Source organism: Trichomonas vaginalis, chromosome I (genome assembly GCF_026262505.1).
Source record: "Trichomonas vaginalis G3 chromosome I, whole genome shotgun sequence".
In the NCBI taxonomy this organism is placed as follows: domain Eukaryota; phylum Parabasalia; order Trichomonadida; family Trichomonadidae; genus Trichomonas; species Trichomonas vaginalis.
The window spans coordinates 23807604-23825035 of record NC_067203.1 but is presented as its reverse complement, the minus strand read 5'-3'; the positions used below and the strand labels follow the sequence as shown (position 1 = coordinate 23825035).

Here is a 17432-nt window from a genome sequence, read left to right as displayed (position 1 = left end):
TATAGATGTTTACTGTAAAGGTACGATGTCGCCTTCTGTGTTTATGAAGAACGCCTGACCCGAGAAGTGTAAGAGTCCTCTGAGAATTTGGGCAATTCGTACAGTTGGGTTCTCTCTGTTTGGAAGTTGTATCCACGGACGCTTTGCAAAGAACTTCAAGAGGGTTTCTTTCTTCATCTCTTTTATGTCGTCTACAGGAGTGTTTTCTGGTATTTGCAGGACAATTCCGGTGTCAATTTCAATTTTAAGCGCACCTCTTCCAGACACCCAGCCTGCAATGGTCTTGTTTGACTTCAGATGGCTCAGGTAGTTCCTAACTAGCTCATTTATCTCTATAAGGTAGATTGCCTCATCTGCTGGGTCTATGTCGGTCATTGTTTCAAGACAAGTCTTTTACTTTTTCAAGACAAGTCTTTTATTGTTTCAAGACAAGTCTTTTACTTTTTCAAGACAAGTCTTTTACTTTTTCAAGACAAGTCTTTTACTTTTTCAAGACAAGTCTTTTACTTTTTCAAGACAAGTCTTTTACTTTTTCAAGACAAGACCCGTTATTTTTCAAGAAATTTTTTGGTGTAAAGTTCTCAAATTTGAGAACAGTGGTCTTGATTGAAGACGATACCCGTACTTTTTCAAGACAAGTCTTTTACTTTTTCAAGACAAGTCTTTTACTTTTTCAAGACAAGTCTTTTACTTTTTCAAGACAAGTCTTTTACTTTTTCAAGACAAGTCTTTTACTTTTTCAAGACAAGTCTTTTACTTTTTCAAGACAAGTCTTTTACTTTTTCAAGACAAGTCTTTTATTGTTTCAAGACAATGTCCGACGTACCACCAACCGAGTCCATTCCCAAGCCAGAGGAACCTAAAGCACCAGCCCCTGCACCTCAGCAACCTCAGTTCCAGCAAGTACCTCCACCAAATTACTACCAATTTCCACCTCAATGTTACTACCCACCACAAGGCTTCCCGAACTACCCTCCTCAGCCTATGCCTTACTGCCCTAACCCTTGGATGTTCATGTCAAACCCTCCACCCCAATTCCAATTCCAATCTCAATCCAAGAGAGACCAAGAGTTCGAGGAAGGTCTGAACCGTTTACGCAAAGAGTATGCCACAGCCCCTATGGAAGATGACAGGCTTTCAGTCTCTTCCCTAAAGTCGACCAATTCGACTCGTACCACAGATTCGGTTCGTGACCGTGAAGACTACCTCAAGCAGTCTGAGAGACTCTTCATCTTACAGCCATTTACAGTTGGAGCTCTCAAGAACATGCGCAATTACGAAGGTCAAACACCAGCTGGAGACCGCAAAACAGACGTACTCGCAAGAGCCGTCCAGCTCGTCAAGACAAAGACTGAGATAGTCGACTTCATTCTTGCAGCTTGCCCATACAAGTAAAAAAATAAACAATTACGAGTTAAACTTTTTATTCTTTCTTTTCTGAGTTGTTTAGAGCTGGTTTCTCTTGTAGGAACCTTTCGTACTCTTCCATGGTCATGTAATTGCGAATTTTGTACGCAATTCCAGGTTCGTTGTTTTTGAACCTTACGTATGTAACGCTTCCATCCTCCTCAGGGAAGTAAGCTGCTAACATCTGACCAAGTTTTCTCGGTGACTCGGAGCTCATAAAAATGTCACTTTTTAAACGTTAAGTTTTTAGTCTTATTTTACCCTTTGTTTGTCAAGGTAGTATTGGAGTGCAATTTCTCCAAATTCTCTGTGTCGGAGTTCTTCAGCATTTTCCAAGGTGTACCTGGAGAACTCAAAGAAGTTGTCAAGAACATACTGCCATGCTGCTCTTCTGAGTTCGTCGGTATTTTGGAAGTGTTGCACCTTCGAGTCTTCTGACATGAAAAAAATGACACTTTTTCATTATATAACTGTTATTTTTTGACGAAGAGAACTTTTGCACTTCGTAAAAAAAACACATGAAAATCGTGAAAAATTGCGAGTAAGTAAAAAATCTTACTCGCCTAAAACTCATGAAAATCGTGAAAAAACTCATGAAAATCGTGAAAAAATGCTACCCCGACTTTTACAGGGGTTGCCTAAAACTCATGCAAATCGTAAAAAAACTCTATGAAATCATATCTTTTATACAAGATAGAAAAAATAAAATTAACGCTAGTTTTTTTAAAATATTTTTTTTTATTTTGTATGTAAGAACAGGAAATGACAAACACTGAGTTTGAAACAGTTAAAAAGATAGACAATGACACCAAAGTGGTTAGAATTGGTGATTTAAACGTAAGATACTCAAAGAAATACAAAAAATATTCTTTGTCAGACATTATATCTCCATCTGGAAAGAGAGCAAGCGACTGGGTTAGAAATGCTTCTACTCAGAAAATTTTGACAAGAAATCCTGAGCTTATGATATCGGTAAGATTCTATGGAACTACAGCATATCTCATCGACAAAAGTCTTATACCACTAGTTTTGTTCTGGATTGACCCAGTTGTTGGATATAATTTCATAACATATGGTTCATTCGATACGGAACGTTGCTGTGAAGGCTTACTTTACATCGTTCAGAAACCGAAGGACTTCAATACAAAGAGATATAAGATAGGAAGAACATATAATATAACTAAAAGATATGACTCTACAGTCAATAGAGTTAAGGTTGCGTTTGTTAACGATATGAGAGCTGCTGAAACAGAACTGCTTGAAAAGTTTTGAGAAAATGTATGGTGCTCCCACGAGAGGTAAAGAAACGTTTGAAGTAGATGAGAATCGACAAAGCTATAAAATTATTTGACGAAGTTGCTGAAAAATACATGTAAAGCGTTTATTTTTGGTCTTTTATACAAGATAGAAAATAACGCTAATTTTATTTTTATTTTATTTTTTATTTTGTATGTAAAGACAGAAATGTCAACAACAGAGAACACAACAACTGCTATCGTTCATGAAGATATAAATGAAGAATACGAGTGGGTTCAGTATAACAAACAGTTACGTCTCATTCGTTCGGCAAAGATGACATGTACCAAATGCAAAGTATTTTGAATGCTCTTCGTTCTACAAAGCAAGCATTTCATTGGTTTGAAAACCAACAGACAAAAGAACTTTTAGAAGAATTTCCTCATATGTTTGCTACCCTCGGAAAACCGAGGGTAGAGATTCCGTACGAAAATCGCAAGAATTTGGCTCCTGGTTTGAGAGGTTGGTATGTACATAGACTTCTTGTAAATGCTGTAGCAATGTGGGCTTCACCTCGTTACGCTTGTTATATTTTCATGATGTTAGATGAAATTCATAGACAAGAACGTGAAGAGCTAGAGAACAAACTTCAAGCAAAAGATGAAGTCATTGAAGCAAAAGACAAAAACATACAGAAAAGAATACCACGTTCGGTACCAAAAGGAAAGGAAAAGAACTATAAGTATATGATTTACACTGAAGAGATGGAAAATGAAGAAGACAGAGATATGGTTATGTTGCATTTAGTCAGAAGAAACAACAAAAGCTTTTACGACCTTGCTAAGATTTACAAATCTGACAGAAATTGGTTCTATCGCGAAAACTTACCGATTTCAATGACACCGAATGAAGATGTTAAACAGATAGTTCAAGATACGTTACCTCAAACACACTATGATATGAAAGGTTGTACAATACTTACCTTCAAAGAAGACTTACCGCTACTGAAGGAAAAGATAACAGAGTATTTTGACAACTTCAAAGAGGAAGAGTAAATGAACCATATATTTTTCAAGCTTGACTTTTTACAATTTGAACTTTGTTCGCGTAGATGTGAATTCTGAAAGAAGTATGAGGGTCTTGTATGACTTTGTACTTCTCCCATAGTTCATGTCTGTCAAACTTACCTGCCATGGACTCTTTCATAAGTTCCATGAAATCGTCTTCGGACAATCCGGGGAAAAGTATGATATCAGTAAGTATTCTCTTTACATCCTTACTTAAACTCTTGCTGTCTGTACACAAATGACAACAGAGATGTTAAAGTGTCTGAGCTTCTTAAGAATTCGACACATGTCTTGTTCTCTGTTCTTTAACAAAGGATGAGAAGCAAAGTCATCTAAGATAAGAAGACATCTGTGAGGGTAAGTCTTCCAATCGTAAGATTGCAATTTCTTCGAAATGTACTCAATCTCTTTCTGTTTGTTTCTGAAGTGTTTCTTCTCTAATATTCTCTGCATTTCCTCATTTGGGTCTTTAAACTTAGAATTGACATACTCATTTATAGCATTGTACTTCAAAACTCTTCTTTGGTACTTCTTTATCCAATCTAACAACTCAGTATCTTTTATACATACTAACTTAGACTTTTTTATAATATCTTTGAACGAATTGACGGTTTGGTCAAATTGACCAGAAGTACTACAAATGACTACTAACTCATAGAATGGGTTCTTCTCATCTAGTTCTTGTTGTTGTGCAGCCATTTTAAGATAAGTGAAAGTCTTACCCGACCCAGGTGGTGCATTAGACCTGTTATACCATTCTGAGCAAATAAGAACTTGTCATGTATGGGTTTTATCTGAGCATTTTCCAACTTCCTCTTGTTCTTGTTTAAAACATTCTCAAATTTCTTGTCAATGTCAGCAAACTTTTTTTCTAACATATTTTTAGAAAAATTAAAATTTTTATCTTTTAGGAAATGTCTAGCGATTTCGCTATCTATATTCGAGACAAGCTTTTCGACAGCAAAACATCTGTCGACCATAAAATCTTACATAGTGTAAACAAGAAAGGTGAATTTGTTCTAAAGTTCTGTTTCTGGGAATATGACAAGAACCATAAAACCTTAAGCAGAGAAGTCTTAAAATTTGTCAATGACAGACTTGTTGACAGAGATGACGCCTCTTGGAGAGATGAAGTCCAACAAAACTTCTTAGAATGCAAAGAAGACACATGCGCTGTTCTTGAAAATGAAATAGAAAACAGAATAGAAGAGCTATTAAATGACAAAGCACTTTTACAAAAATATGGTTCTGAGAAGTTTGACATAACTCCACCAGAAAGAAGAAGAGAGAAAAGAAAGAAAAGAAAGTAGAAGAAGAGAAGAAAGAACCAGAGCCAGAGAAAAAGAAATTTGACATGTAAAAATAAAATTTTATTTTTAGAACATTTCTGGGTCAATGTCAATGTTCTCTTCCTCTTTAGGAGCAAACACTGGCTTAGACTCTAAAATCTTTTTACCCAATTTACCTTGAACTTCAACTATCTTAGACTCATAATATTCATAGTCGTCTGCTTTCTTTGGTTCATAAGGTATAACAAGTTTGTATGCTTTGCCTTCTTTAAGGTTTGAGAACCTTCTGTCAAAACTTTCTTTGACTGTTAACAAACCTTCTATGTCTAAGTCTTCAAATTTCGCACCATTTTTAGTCACAATAGCAAACTTAACTGGTTCGATGTTCCAAACTTTGTCAAATGAAGACTTTTCAAAATGGTAGAAGTAAACATTCAAATATGTGAATGGGTCTAGTTCTTCTTTAAGTCCTGACATGTACTTGTTGACTGAGATGAATTTTGTCATCTTTTCTATCGGATAAAAAAAATATTTTTTTTAAAATTTACTCAGAAAAATTTTTCTTTGTATATACACCATTCTGTACGTCTAAAAGACTTTTGACATTTGCCAAGAATGTTCGTTTAGACGCTGTCATATAACCATACTCTTGACAATATTGTTTATACGAATCGTACAATGACCTTTCATCTAAACACTCAAAGTCAGTTTCATCTATGAACAGTTCATATACACTCTTGTTTGCTTCTAACAATGTTTGTCTCTCTTCGGTATGTGGAATTTGTCTTGGATTGAACTTTGAAATATCTAATGTCATGAAATATGAGAACAAGTGGTTGTAAAAGTCAGATGTCAAAGTTTCTGCTAAGTCGTCAAAATATTCTGTATCTTGCATATGAGCTCTGACGTTCTGACAACTACATATCTTCTGTCAGAACTTTCTAACTTCATCGGAACGGCGTTGTTTGAAACCATGATGAAATTTGCAACATTTTCACAAACTCTTTGGTCTCTATATTTCTTTCAACAACTCCAACTTTGTCTGTTATAAGACTCTTCAAAGCATCTGAGTTTAAAACTTTTGTTGTATCTATACTTTGAAGTTCGTTACATACTATAAGTTTCATATTCTCTATTGAAGAGTTAAATTTACCGCAGATGTTTTCTAAGTTTGTCATATTAGGGTTCGAATAGCCCTCTAACAGTTTGCATAAGATATCTGTAAAGAAAGTGTTCTTACCTGTTCCTTGTTTTCCAATTATGAATGAGAGCAGTTTCATTTTTAGCACTTGGATGTTGTAAGATGTTTGCAAACCAACATAAGATATACTCATAGACTCTTTCGTTTCCATTGCATATAATTTCTTTGACATGGTCTAACCAAGCTTCTATAACATTTTCTTTCCATTCTACTTGTTCGTATTTATATCCAGTGAAGATAGAATAGAAGTTTGGAGAAGGTGTATAGAACTTTATACCACGAACTGAAAAATCTTCTAACTTTGACAATAAGATATCCCAAGCATCTAACATCTTCATACCAACTTGTACGACTTTTATTTTCTTAAGTTTCTGTTTACATTCTTGTTCTGAAACTATTGTCGCTTTAGGTTTGTTAAAGACTACATCCCATTCTTTCATGACATAACATTCTGGGGCAGAGTCGACATAAATGACTAAACGTTTCAAATTCTCGACTGCTTTGTTATAGTCTCGAAATGGACACATATTTCTGAACGCTTGGAAGTCATAAAAATCTGAAACGTCTATTCTGTACATTTTTTTATAAAAATAAAAAAAATATTTTTTTTATTCTTGAGCTATTTGTTGTTCTTGACTTTGTTGTTGCATTTGTTCCATTTGTTGCATTTGTTGTTCTTGAGCTATTTGTTGTTGAAGTTGTTCTTGTAGTACAATACTTTCACCAGTTGCATCTTCCAATTCGAAACTTTCTGCCGTCATTGACAAATACATAGGACATAAAAGTTTTACAGGAACAAAGTTTGCGTCAACTAAGGTTAAGTTTATGTTTGCTAAAGTGTTTGAGTTTACTAAAGCTGAAAACTCTGCATTCGAATGAACAATAGGCAAACCAGCAGAGAAAGTGTTGTTTATACGCATGAGTATCTTTTGGTCATAGTAGTTTCTGTCGACATTCGAATAGCACTTTGAACCTAAGTTTGAAACAATATATAAAATAGGTGTACTTAAAGTCAATGGAACAGACATTCCTTGTATGACACCTTTTCCTGTTATAGGAAACTGTTGGTAGTAAAAACCAGATATAAGTTTTGTATTATAGCTCATATCGTTTATACTAAACTCAGTCGGACATCCAAACATAATGAAACCTGCTCTAGTTGCAGCACATGTTACATCCGTCCTTAAAGTATTAAATAAGTCAACAAAACCTGTTGGTGGTATATCTGAGTAAGTATCTTCAAAGGAGTATTTTTTACCATTCACAACAACAAAGTCTTCTGGTGTCAAAAGAGCAAAACAGGCTTTAGTCGTCATCGTGTTTAAGGTCAGTTTACAATATCGTCCTTGAGGACTTTGTAAGTTTGTTGTTATAGAATTATATGACTCAGGGTTTTTAGTCGTAATAGTATAAACCACTATGTCTTCTGCCATTTACATATATTTAAAAGTTTTTCTGAAAGTGGAGAAGAACTTCATCTAAACTTTCACATGGCGTTTCTTGAAGTTCTCTGTCTAAGAAGTTCAAATATTTTGTAAAGACATAGAACTTTCCTTTGTCTACACGAACAAACAAAACAGGGTCTTTCATATCGTTCAAAAGTGTGTAAAGTCCTTTACATGAAATAAAGTCTATATTGTTTTTCTTCAAACATCTTTCAAGAAGTTTTGACATTTTTACTTAGCAAACAATTTAATGAAATGTTGTGGTCGTCAAATATTTTTATGACGTCTGGGAAACTATATTTTAAGTTCAACGTTTCACCTCCTTTCATAACGTATATCTTGTCAATGACATTGTATGAAACACCACAGCAAGCAATGTCGGGTTCTATTTCTTTGATGTTTATATCGTCTGCCTCTGTCAAAAGTTTCAATAGTTCTTTCAAAATTTCATGAGGTGCAATGACATATGAGTTCACTTTTACAGGGTTGTGTTCGACCAAGTTTAACATTAGACCTAAAGCTTGACAAATCTTCTCCTGAGTTTTAAGTTTGTCTTTAAGTTGTTGGTAGTCGTTTCGAATATCTGCAACAGAACTTAAGTCTCTGCTAACTTCAGGATATGTTGGTTGTTCTTTTACAGGAACTATTGTTATACCATCTTCGTCTTCGTATGGTTTCCCCACTTCAACATCTCTTTCTTTGACATTGACAACAACACTTTGACTGTTTGTTTGAGTTGGTGAATTTAACTTCACATCTGCCACGCCATTAAACCTTTTGAAACACTTACGCTTCTATTTTTCGGAAATGACATTTTACTTAGAATAAAAAGATGGACGTATTTGAGTATCTCTTCGAATTGAAGCAAAACAAAGTTTACACACACAAACAATACAAGTTCATTGACAGAATAGTTCTTTATACAAACAATGGAAAATGTTATAGAATAGCAGTCTTTGCTGAACCAAAATATTTTCATAAAGCAAAGAAAGTTGGTATAACCGAGATGGTGAAAGTTCTTGAAGCAGACAAAAATATAACAACAAAACTGACCGATATTTCTAAAGGTAAGTTTTAATACAATATTATATCAAAACTGGCGTACTGTCAATATTTGACGGAGAGAAGTCAGTTCAAGAACAACTTACTGACCTGCTGCCAAAATCTGCTCGATGGAAGCTGTCGTTATACCAATCTGAGGAGCCCAGCAGGTTTCATCGAACGAATCTTCAAAAGAGCATCTTCCGTGAAAAGTGCTATTGGTTTTGTAAACTTCTTTGCTTTCAATTCATCTGGACCGTCTCTGTCACCAGTATATTGTATTTGAACTGTACCAACAGTTGAAATACCACCCATAAAGTCTTCTGAGTCAGCAAATGGAATGCCAAGCCAAAAGTTTGAACGGTCTCCATTTGTATATTGAGTTTTTTGAGCTCCTGTATGAGTCCATACTTTCACATATGGCATAATAGAACTTTGCATTTCAGGGTTAATGGTTGTTGTGAAGTTGTTGTTAAAGTTCATAGCATCTAATGTCAAGTTGTATGACCTCATATCCTCAACTGTAGAATATTCTTCTCTTGGATAGTATTTGCCATCTATGTTTATATGATATTTAATACCGGGTTGTAGAAGCAAGAATAGTCATTTATAGTTCGTCTGAACAGTACAAACATAGTATCTGCATGTTTCATTGCAGTTGTTAAGGCAATATCTGTTCTTGCACCTGGGTCAGCACTTTGGTTTCCAACTTCACCTGCAAAGTCTTTGACAGATATTTGGTGTATAGGGAACATAAGTGGAACTGCAATATATTTGGCAGCTAAAGCATTTGAAATATCTGGGTCCAACATATAGACTGCAAGTCTGCTTTCTATTCTCTTGCATTCAAACTTTTCGCATGTGAACTTAACTGGGTCCCAAGCAGTTCCAGCAGCATTGAAATAATAGTTTACTTCAGTGTTGAGGTTTGAGAAACCAAAGTCTAAGTCAACTTTGTCTTTGCAAAAGTCGGCGAATGACGTTTGATTTGCTCCCTTTACTCTGTAAGAGTGAATGGGTCTTGTGTTGGTGCAATGACTAAGTTATTTTTGCTTGGAGTAAGTTCGATAGAAATTTTTCCTGCCCAGTTTGGCAAGTATCTTAAAAACCTGAAGATGAGGAAAGATGACAAAGGAACTCTAAGTTTCAGTTTTACTTTGGTTACTGCTGCTGCAGTTTGTCCAGAAAGGTTAACATAAACTCCTGGAACGTTAGGGTCAAGTCTTCTTATTTTCTCAATAGTTGCATACTGGTCTGTTTGTTCTCTAGCTTGTGGTTGTACTGAGTTTCTCAAAGCGAACCATTCATAGTTTGCCCATGTTACTGTTTGAACTAAGTCAGAGTTAGAATATATCTTATATCCCATGAAAACTTCTGGAGCATATTGGTATCCGACATAGAAAATTCCATTGCAACCTTTCTTGTCAGACAACTTGGCAGAAGGTTTTATTTCAATGTCTTGTTCCACGTATAAGAAAGAGTTGTCAATAGAAATTATATGAAACCTGTCGCAAGCAATATCTACTGTTGTTGAAGAACCTTCTCCAAACTCACCTACGTTTCCATAAGAAACAGCAGTTGTATATTCGTAAGTTCCAGGAACTATTTCTGACCTTCTAATGGCATTGTCGCATTCGTTATACCATTCGGAAACATTTCCATTCATAGCATCCAAAACTGTTGGCGTTATATTCTGAGCGGCGTACATTTCATATGGTAAAAATATAGAATAGTTGGATTTATATGTCATAATAGAACCCACGTGGACCAAGCTTTACTTTCTTCCTGACTGAGTTTTTAACTCTTCTTTTTCCTTCATTGCCACTACTTTCACTAGATGAAGTTACTTCTTCACTACTTTCACTTTGTTCTACTCTTCTTCTTTGGTGTCGCTTTTGGTAACTTGCCCTCTGCTTCAAGTTGTTGCATCTTTGCCTCATGTTCACTAGTATGTTGCAAATTTTCCATGTCCTTTTTGCCTTTGGGCTCTGGTCGCCCATCTCAGGTAACCTATATCCTAGAAAGAGTTTGTCATAGTTTGTATTTGAGTCTTCGCGTATTGTTTGCATGACTCTTTCCTGAGTTTCCGGTTCAAGCTCTTCAAACAGTGCCTGTCCATATGGAATAAGCTCGTTTCCAAATATATGTTTTTGTAGCCATTCTGGTTTTCTTTCCATGTTACCAACAATATCTTTTGTGAATGGGAAAGCTTTTACCCAATCTTTCAGTCTTGCGTCGTTTATTTCTGTAGTTGGTTTTATTTTGTCAAGGAACATGTTTTTCAATACTAACATTTCATTTGGTACTGTCAATTTGAGTTTTCTTAAATATTCATCCCTTCTCAGTTCATTGTCTGCAAAGTAAGTTTTTATGACATTTTGTAAACTTTCGTTTGCAAGGTCATGTACAATAGGTTCTCTTCCTTCTCTCTCCCTAACTCTTTCTAAACTCTTCACCAAATATACCATCTCTATGGTTCTGTGTAGTTCTTTGAGATAAATGTTCTAGAACGTCAGGTGTTATATTTCCATCAGCCATGTTCATTTCATACTGGTCCAAAATATCTGCATGTTTCATATCTTTCAATGGCATTAAAGCCGCGCTGAAAATACCAGCTATATCTCGTTCACCATTCACTTCCATTGCGTCTACAACTTCTTGGAATTGTGGTTGTAAGTTTATGAACCACCTATCCGGATTAGCTTTATGACCCCATCTCATTGTAGTTCCATAGTCTGCAGAAACAAAAGTAGGTTTGTTTCCATCTTGGTAGGTTCTGAATGAACTTTAAACAATGTTTCATTTCTATATGTTTTTGAAATTTAACCTTTTATTTTCACCGAGTTCATCCAAAGATTGAACGTTAAATGCTCGTAAGTAAAAAGGGTTGTTGTATTTGTGTACATTTTCTTTCAGTACTTCCATTCTATGCTGAATATTTTCATCTGGTGTTGGAGTCTTTTGTATGTCGGCAAACATTTTTCGATATTCTTCTATATGTCAGCCGAATTTTTTTTAGACTCTTGGAAATATTCCATATTCTCCGCATACTCTTGTTGAGGGTCAAGATTTTTCGGCTGTTCCAAATCTTCATCTAGTTCTGTGAAGTTAGTTTCCAAAGGAGGACTTGTTCGTTTCCTTCAGGCTCTTCTAGCTGTTGTTGCTGAACTATTTCTTCCATGTCTGGTTGTATCTGAACTAGTTCTTCCTGTGGAGTTTCTTGTACCTCATCTGCTGGCATTTCATATATTCCGAGACCGTTTTTAAAAGTTCCCTTTATAAGTCATCCGGACTCATAAACCTTTCTTCTTTCGTTCCGTCTCTATTTTTTACGCGTTTCATGAAGAGAGTTAAATTGTCATAGTTAGTATACCTAAGTCGTGTACTGAGGCACTGCGTTCCTCCGTACGCAATACTTGTGAATTTGACATCTTTACAAAACCGTTAACGTATATTTTACAACACAAACACACCAACTTAACCTTAAATATTTATATAAAGCCGCCAACCACTTCACCTTACTACTGTAAAAATAAACGTTCTCACTTACAAAAGTATGTGCAACTCTTCCCATTGCTGTGCTTCCACAATAGTTCATATTCTTCAGTATCGCTGCTGTCGCTCCAATCGTCAGAGTCAAAGTCACTGTTTCAAAATAAATGTTAGTAAGTTTTGACAAAGCTAATGGAAACACGTTTACCGTTTGTATCGTATGCTTGTATAAACTTTCCATTCTTCATTCCTTCATAAACGCTCAAACTAACTTTACCATTCTCCCTCGTATCTGATAGAATGTATTTTCACGAGGAACGAAGAACAAATTCTTGAACTCATGACCGTTGTAGTTTTGTTATCTCAATGAGTTTTCGTCATTTATATAAAAAATAAACTTAAAAATTAATGATATCACCACATCCACACGTATGAAAACATAGCACAAAAAATAAATTTAGGTGAAGAGGTGACATCTCACCTCTTTTTCACCTCTTTTTTCACCCACTTGAATTCATTACTTTATAACTCACTGTCGTCTGCTTTCTCCAACTCTTCTAACTTCTCTTAAGTCAGCAATGTTATCCTCATGAAGTTTAATCTTCCTTAATATCCTTCTCTATCTAATGGTTGCTTTATCTTTTCTAACTGAACTTACCATCCTTCATAGTATGAACGTAAAAACCTTCTGGAACCGCTCCTGATTTAATTGATTCTACCAAAAACTTTGTTTTCATTGCTTCAGTGACTTTAGTCGTCATTTCATCCATAAATAATAATATCAATATTATAATAATAAATTAAAGAATAATAACGTTCGATTTATTTTATGTATAGGAAACGCAGGAGTTTTACGATTTATTTGAGGAGTAGGGTTCTGGTTTAAATGTTGGAGTCGGTTTAGGAGACTTGACTTTGAACAGGAGTTTGTACTTTCATAGGTTCAGGAGTCATTGAAGGTGTTGTTTGTGATGGTGTCGGAGTTTGTTTAACTTCAGCTACTTCAGTATTATTTACAACATTTGCTTTATTTTCTTTTCAACATCATTAACTGCTCCTGCTTGTAGCTAGCAAAACCTAGTGGGAGACCATATCTTATATAAGGACTTGACCAAATGCTATTTTTTGACAGGAGCTGGTGGAACACCTAACCTTGTGTGAGACTCTCTTTGCCATTGTTGCAGCTCGTAAGGAAATATTCAATAGGTGCTCCATAATCGTTTGGTTAAAGTTTGTTTCACAGATGGTGAAGTTCACGAGAGCTTGATGAAGAACTCATTTATAGCTTTAAAAATAAACGTTCATCCTTTATTCCTCACTGTCGTCTGTGGCTAAGTTATAGTCATCTAATCTTATTATGGGATTCCATTAGCACGCACCTGAATGGCAAAGCAACAATCCTCAATAAATCACATAAGTGGCTTTGGTACGTTTTCAGTTGCTAGTTCAATAGGTCCTTTAACAGACAATTTGTATGTTATTGGAGCAGTAGATGTTTGACCTTGCTGGAAGCAAAAAGTCCACTTATCTGTTGGAAAACCACATAAGAAATGTGTGTTGTCATAGCTATCCCATTTATGTTCCACATACTCATCATCCACCAATGACCTCATTAACATCTTCATTAAATCCTATCATATTCATTGTTTGTATTGCAAGCGTTCGCAACCATTTCATAAAATACAGGCATATGATTTTTCGGGTTCTGCAGCATATTTCCATAAGCTCCATGGAAAGCTGAAGATATTTAAACTTAGGGTTCTCAAAATTAACATAATAGTTGTCTTTCTTTCTTAAATTAGTGCCAAATACTTTTAACATTAAATAGGCGGATAAGCTGCTGTAAATGTTGCACTTGAACTATTCTGTATTCTTTGAGAGATGCGAAACCGTCCATAGGAATCCAATCCATAACTTTACAGGAAACATAAAAGCCTCGGTTTTGTAGTAAGTTCTACAAGTTCTGCCTTTAAATGTTAGGGTCTAAAGAGCATGGACTTTGGATGAAATTAAACATTCATTAAATCCATCTTTGTTCGAAATAGTTGCTGGTTTACAGGTTTGTAATAGTAACATGTATCTCACTAGCTTCTACGCCTTCGTTATGTCGATACGTGACATGGGTTCATTCCATGGAACAAATTTATTTGTCGGTTTGGATTTGCAATCTGAAGCAAAGTGCAACTTTAGAGTTTGGACTTGAAGTCTCAATGATATCACTTTACAGAATAGATGTGCATTGTAAGGCGTCGCTACTGAAGAACTTTTAAGCTTGAATGTTTCTCTGCAAAAGCATGGAATTAAATCGAATAGCTTCTAATGGAAGGAATTCTTCTAACAGGAATTCTAAACGAAGCCTTAAAATTCAAATGTCTTTCTGCTGTAATGGACATACCATCTTGTTCTGTTCTGCAATGTTACGAATGAACCCAATAAGCATCTTCATGTCGAAGCTTTGAGAAAACATTCTTACTTTCTTATTTGTTCGGTAGTTTGTGAGTTTGAAGTTTATATATGCTTCTTCTTCTTGCGTTTTGTCTTGAGAATATACGATACGACCATTTGCAAGATTTTGTATCAAGCAACCGTGCATAGAAAGCGTTCATCTGAAACGCAATCCAAAATCCTGGTGGTTTAGTTTTTATTGGAACCTGAAACCAATTTCCTTTATCTACAATAAACCTTGGACCTTCCATCTTTATACGTAAATGAATGTATTGTAAAGGTTCCAACAATTTCACAGGAGGTGAGAGAATTGAAGTGTTACCAGTGCTTGTATCATTTAGCAGTTCCAGGTTTGTTGATGGAACTTTGCGTCAGAATACTTTTCTATTAGCTGTCCCAATTTGAAGCAGTTGTCATATGATATTCGAAATTATGGCGAATCTATGATATGCTCGCTGGAGTAAATTCGTTTAGCTGTTGTTCTGATGTATTACTTCGATAAAAAATAAGATCTATTTACTTTCCATTATTCTCACTTCTTCTTCTTGCATTCGTGGGGAAGTTGTTTCTTGACATTTTCAATGAACTGTACATTCTCTTTTGTTCTCAACTTCTTTCACTGCGCGGTCCAGGGTTCTTTGACTCGTTTGCTTTTCAATTGAATTCACGAAACTTTTGCAATAAGCTCTTAGTTCGTTATTGAAAAAACAAAAAACTCTTTGGGGCCTTTTCTGTTCCTTTCTTTTTGGGGGTTTTTTCTATTGATTTTTCAGTATCTAGAACAAGAAGGTTATATATGGGCTTCGTGGCTTCGCCCTTGCGCATGTTCACCTTAATGTTGTCGCTCTCTGTTATTCGCTAATGGAACCCTTTCTTTTTCTTACATATATTTTACCATCTTTACCTCTGACTTACATATAGAAAGGAATGTCTGTATTCCCTTGGCGTTTCATTTAACATATAAAGACTCTCGTTCTGATTTTGACAAAAGCTCATTTACATCGGATTTAAAGTTTTAATTTAGTTTTTTATCTACAGTCAAATGACTCAGACAAAGCCTACGGACAAGACCCAAGGTGGTCATAGATGTTTGAAGCAATTGAAGAAAAAGAAATTCGTGAGCAATCTTTATCCGAACTGAAGAACAAAAAAACAAGAACAAAAGCCAGAGAGGACCAAAGAGAAACTTAGTGAAAAAACCAATTGCTGCATTAGCTGCTGGAATGACAAAAGAACCACGTTCTTGCTGGCAGAAGAAAGTAGAGAAGAAGCTGAAGCAAAAGCCCTTAAAGAAGCTGAAGCAAAGAAAGAGAGTAAATGGTTTATTTTTATCAAACTAAATGTATAGACAAATACCTTTATCTGTTTGCGCCTCAGTGTCAGTTGAAAACCTGACGTCAAATAAAGGGAACAGAGTACGTTTAAGTTTCCAAACAGACTGGATTGTAGAACATTAAATGAAGAGAAGATACATTGAGCCATAACATCATGTATATAAACACGTGCTTTTCAGAAAGGTTGACTTTATACTTCAAGTCGAGATAGAAAATGACGAACAGTCTTTTAAAGCGCCCAAAAACATTCACATTATACAAATACTTTAAAACGATAACAACATTGTTGCAATGTATGATTTCATTAATGAAGATTTCGAGGAAAAAAAAAAAGTTCAACATTGACAGTGACAATTCTATTACAGCCTTTACGTGAGTTTCTCTGCAACAAACTGAAAAGAAAGGTGTTCAAGCCCACCAACTTATAGACTTTTCATTATTGAATTTAATGAAAATTGAGATGGAACTCATGACTGTCAGTTTTGTTGTATTCTCATCCCATTCAATGAAGTCGCTAAAGAAAAAAAAATCCTTTACGTATCAAGGTTTCAAATCTCTGAACAAGTGGATGATTTTAAGAATGTTTTCAACTTATGATGCAATGCTTCCGAGAGAAAAAATTGAATTTTCAAGATTGTAAACACACTGGCATTTGGGATAGAAAGCAAGCTTTATTATAATTCAAAAACTTAAGTAGGAGTTGAAAATAGTTTCATTGGTCATACAAGAACTTCACCACTTCCCTACCACTAAATACTAGAATAACTGGCTTCAATCGTGGTTTTGGAATAGACATTTCTCCACTCATGGACCATAAATTGTCCAAAGTGTCTTGCCTCCAGACCATAAGGGACTGTCTCTACATTAAGCACAAACTCTTAAATCTACCATCGCAGTATTTGTAAATCTACTGCTGCTTATTTTTATCACGAATGACCTCATCATTGACCTCATTGCTTTGACAAAAATAAAGCCGCTAGCGGCAAGGGCGAAGCCCATGACCTCAGAACTTCAACTTTACGATAAGCTTGTTTTAGTCGTTATTGAAAAGATTTGAACTTTCTCCAGGCAAAGCAAGGTTCTACATGACTTACCCATACAGTCGAATGCAATCTTTGACCATCATAAAGTGCTTTTTGTAAGTTTCATTAAACTGAACTCAGAGTCTTTGTCATATAGATGTTCGCAAACTAGCCGTTATGTGAATGTTCTATTAATTGCATTGTAATAGCATGTATTAGCTTCAGGAAACATTTCATTTAGCGTTTAAAAGCAATAACATCTTGGGTTCACGTCCTTTCATTCTGCTCAGTGGAATGCCAACTTTCATTTAAATCGTTATGTGAGTAATCTATGTCAGTGTCTTCTTTCCACAAAAATACTTTTATAGCATAAACTTTGTTTTCCAGGTAGTTGTATTCTTGCAAAGTCGCGTTATTGAAATTGACAAGGTTTCTTTCTATAAGTTCAGCGAC

The 17432-nt window shown here is 35.4% G+C and overlaps 4 protein-coding genes and 5 pseudogenes across 9 annotated transcripts, besides 3 other annotated features; 2 read left to right on the top strand and 7 right to left on the bottom strand.

Moving 5' to 3' along the window:
- Positions 1-17432: part of a mobile genetic element that runs on past both edges of the window.
- On the bottom strand, positions 10-375 carry TVAGG3_1039550 (uncharacterized protein; the record flags this gene model as incomplete). Its single annotated transcript, XM_051255455.1, has 1 exon — positions 10-375. The coding sequence occupies one exon, from the start codon at positions 373-375 to the stop codon at positions 10-12; it is 366 nt and encodes a 121-aa protein (XP_051081029.1).
- Positions 814-1395, top strand: TVAGG3_1039540 (uncharacterized protein; the record flags this gene model as incomplete). Its single annotated transcript, XM_051255454.1, has 1 exon — positions 814-1395. The coding sequence occupies one exon, from the start codon at positions 814-816 to the stop codon at positions 1393-1395; it is 582 nt and encodes a 193-aa protein (XP_051081028.1).
- On the bottom strand, positions 1424-1624 carry TVAGG3_1039530 (uncharacterized protein; the record flags this gene model as incomplete). The annotated part of the gene is made up of 1 exon (XM_051255453.1): positions 1424-1624. One exon carries the CDS (start codon positions 1622-1624, stop codon positions 1424-1426), a length of 201 nt encoding a protein of 66 aa, XP_051081027.1.
- Positions 1911-2099: a mobile genetic element.
- TVAGG3_1039510 lies at positions 2872-3698 on the top strand (annotated as a pseudogene). The gene has a single exon. A coding segment is annotated over exon 1 (827 nt).
- On the bottom strand, positions 3738-4690 carry TVAGG3_1039500 (annotated as a pseudogene). Its single transcript has one exon. A coding segment is annotated over exon 1 (953 nt).
- On the bottom strand, positions 5087-5433 carry TVAGG3_1039490 (annotated as a pseudogene). The gene has a single exon. A coding segment is annotated over exon 1 (347 nt).
- Positions 6809-7633, bottom strand: TVAGG3_1039480 (uncharacterized protein; the record flags this gene model as incomplete). The annotated part of the gene is made up of 1 exon (XM_051255452.1): positions 6809-7633. One exon carries the CDS (start codon positions 7631-7633, stop codon positions 6809-6811), a length of 825 nt encoding a protein of 274 aa, XP_051081026.1.
- On the bottom strand, positions 8798-10394 carry TVAGG3_1039470 (annotated as a pseudogene). The gene has a single exon. A coding segment is annotated over exon 1 (1597 nt).
- Positions 10561-11983, bottom strand: TVAGG3_1039460 (annotated as a pseudogene). Its single transcript has one exon. A coding segment is annotated over exon 1 (1423 nt).
- Positions 12048-17432: part of a mobile genetic element that runs on past the window's edge.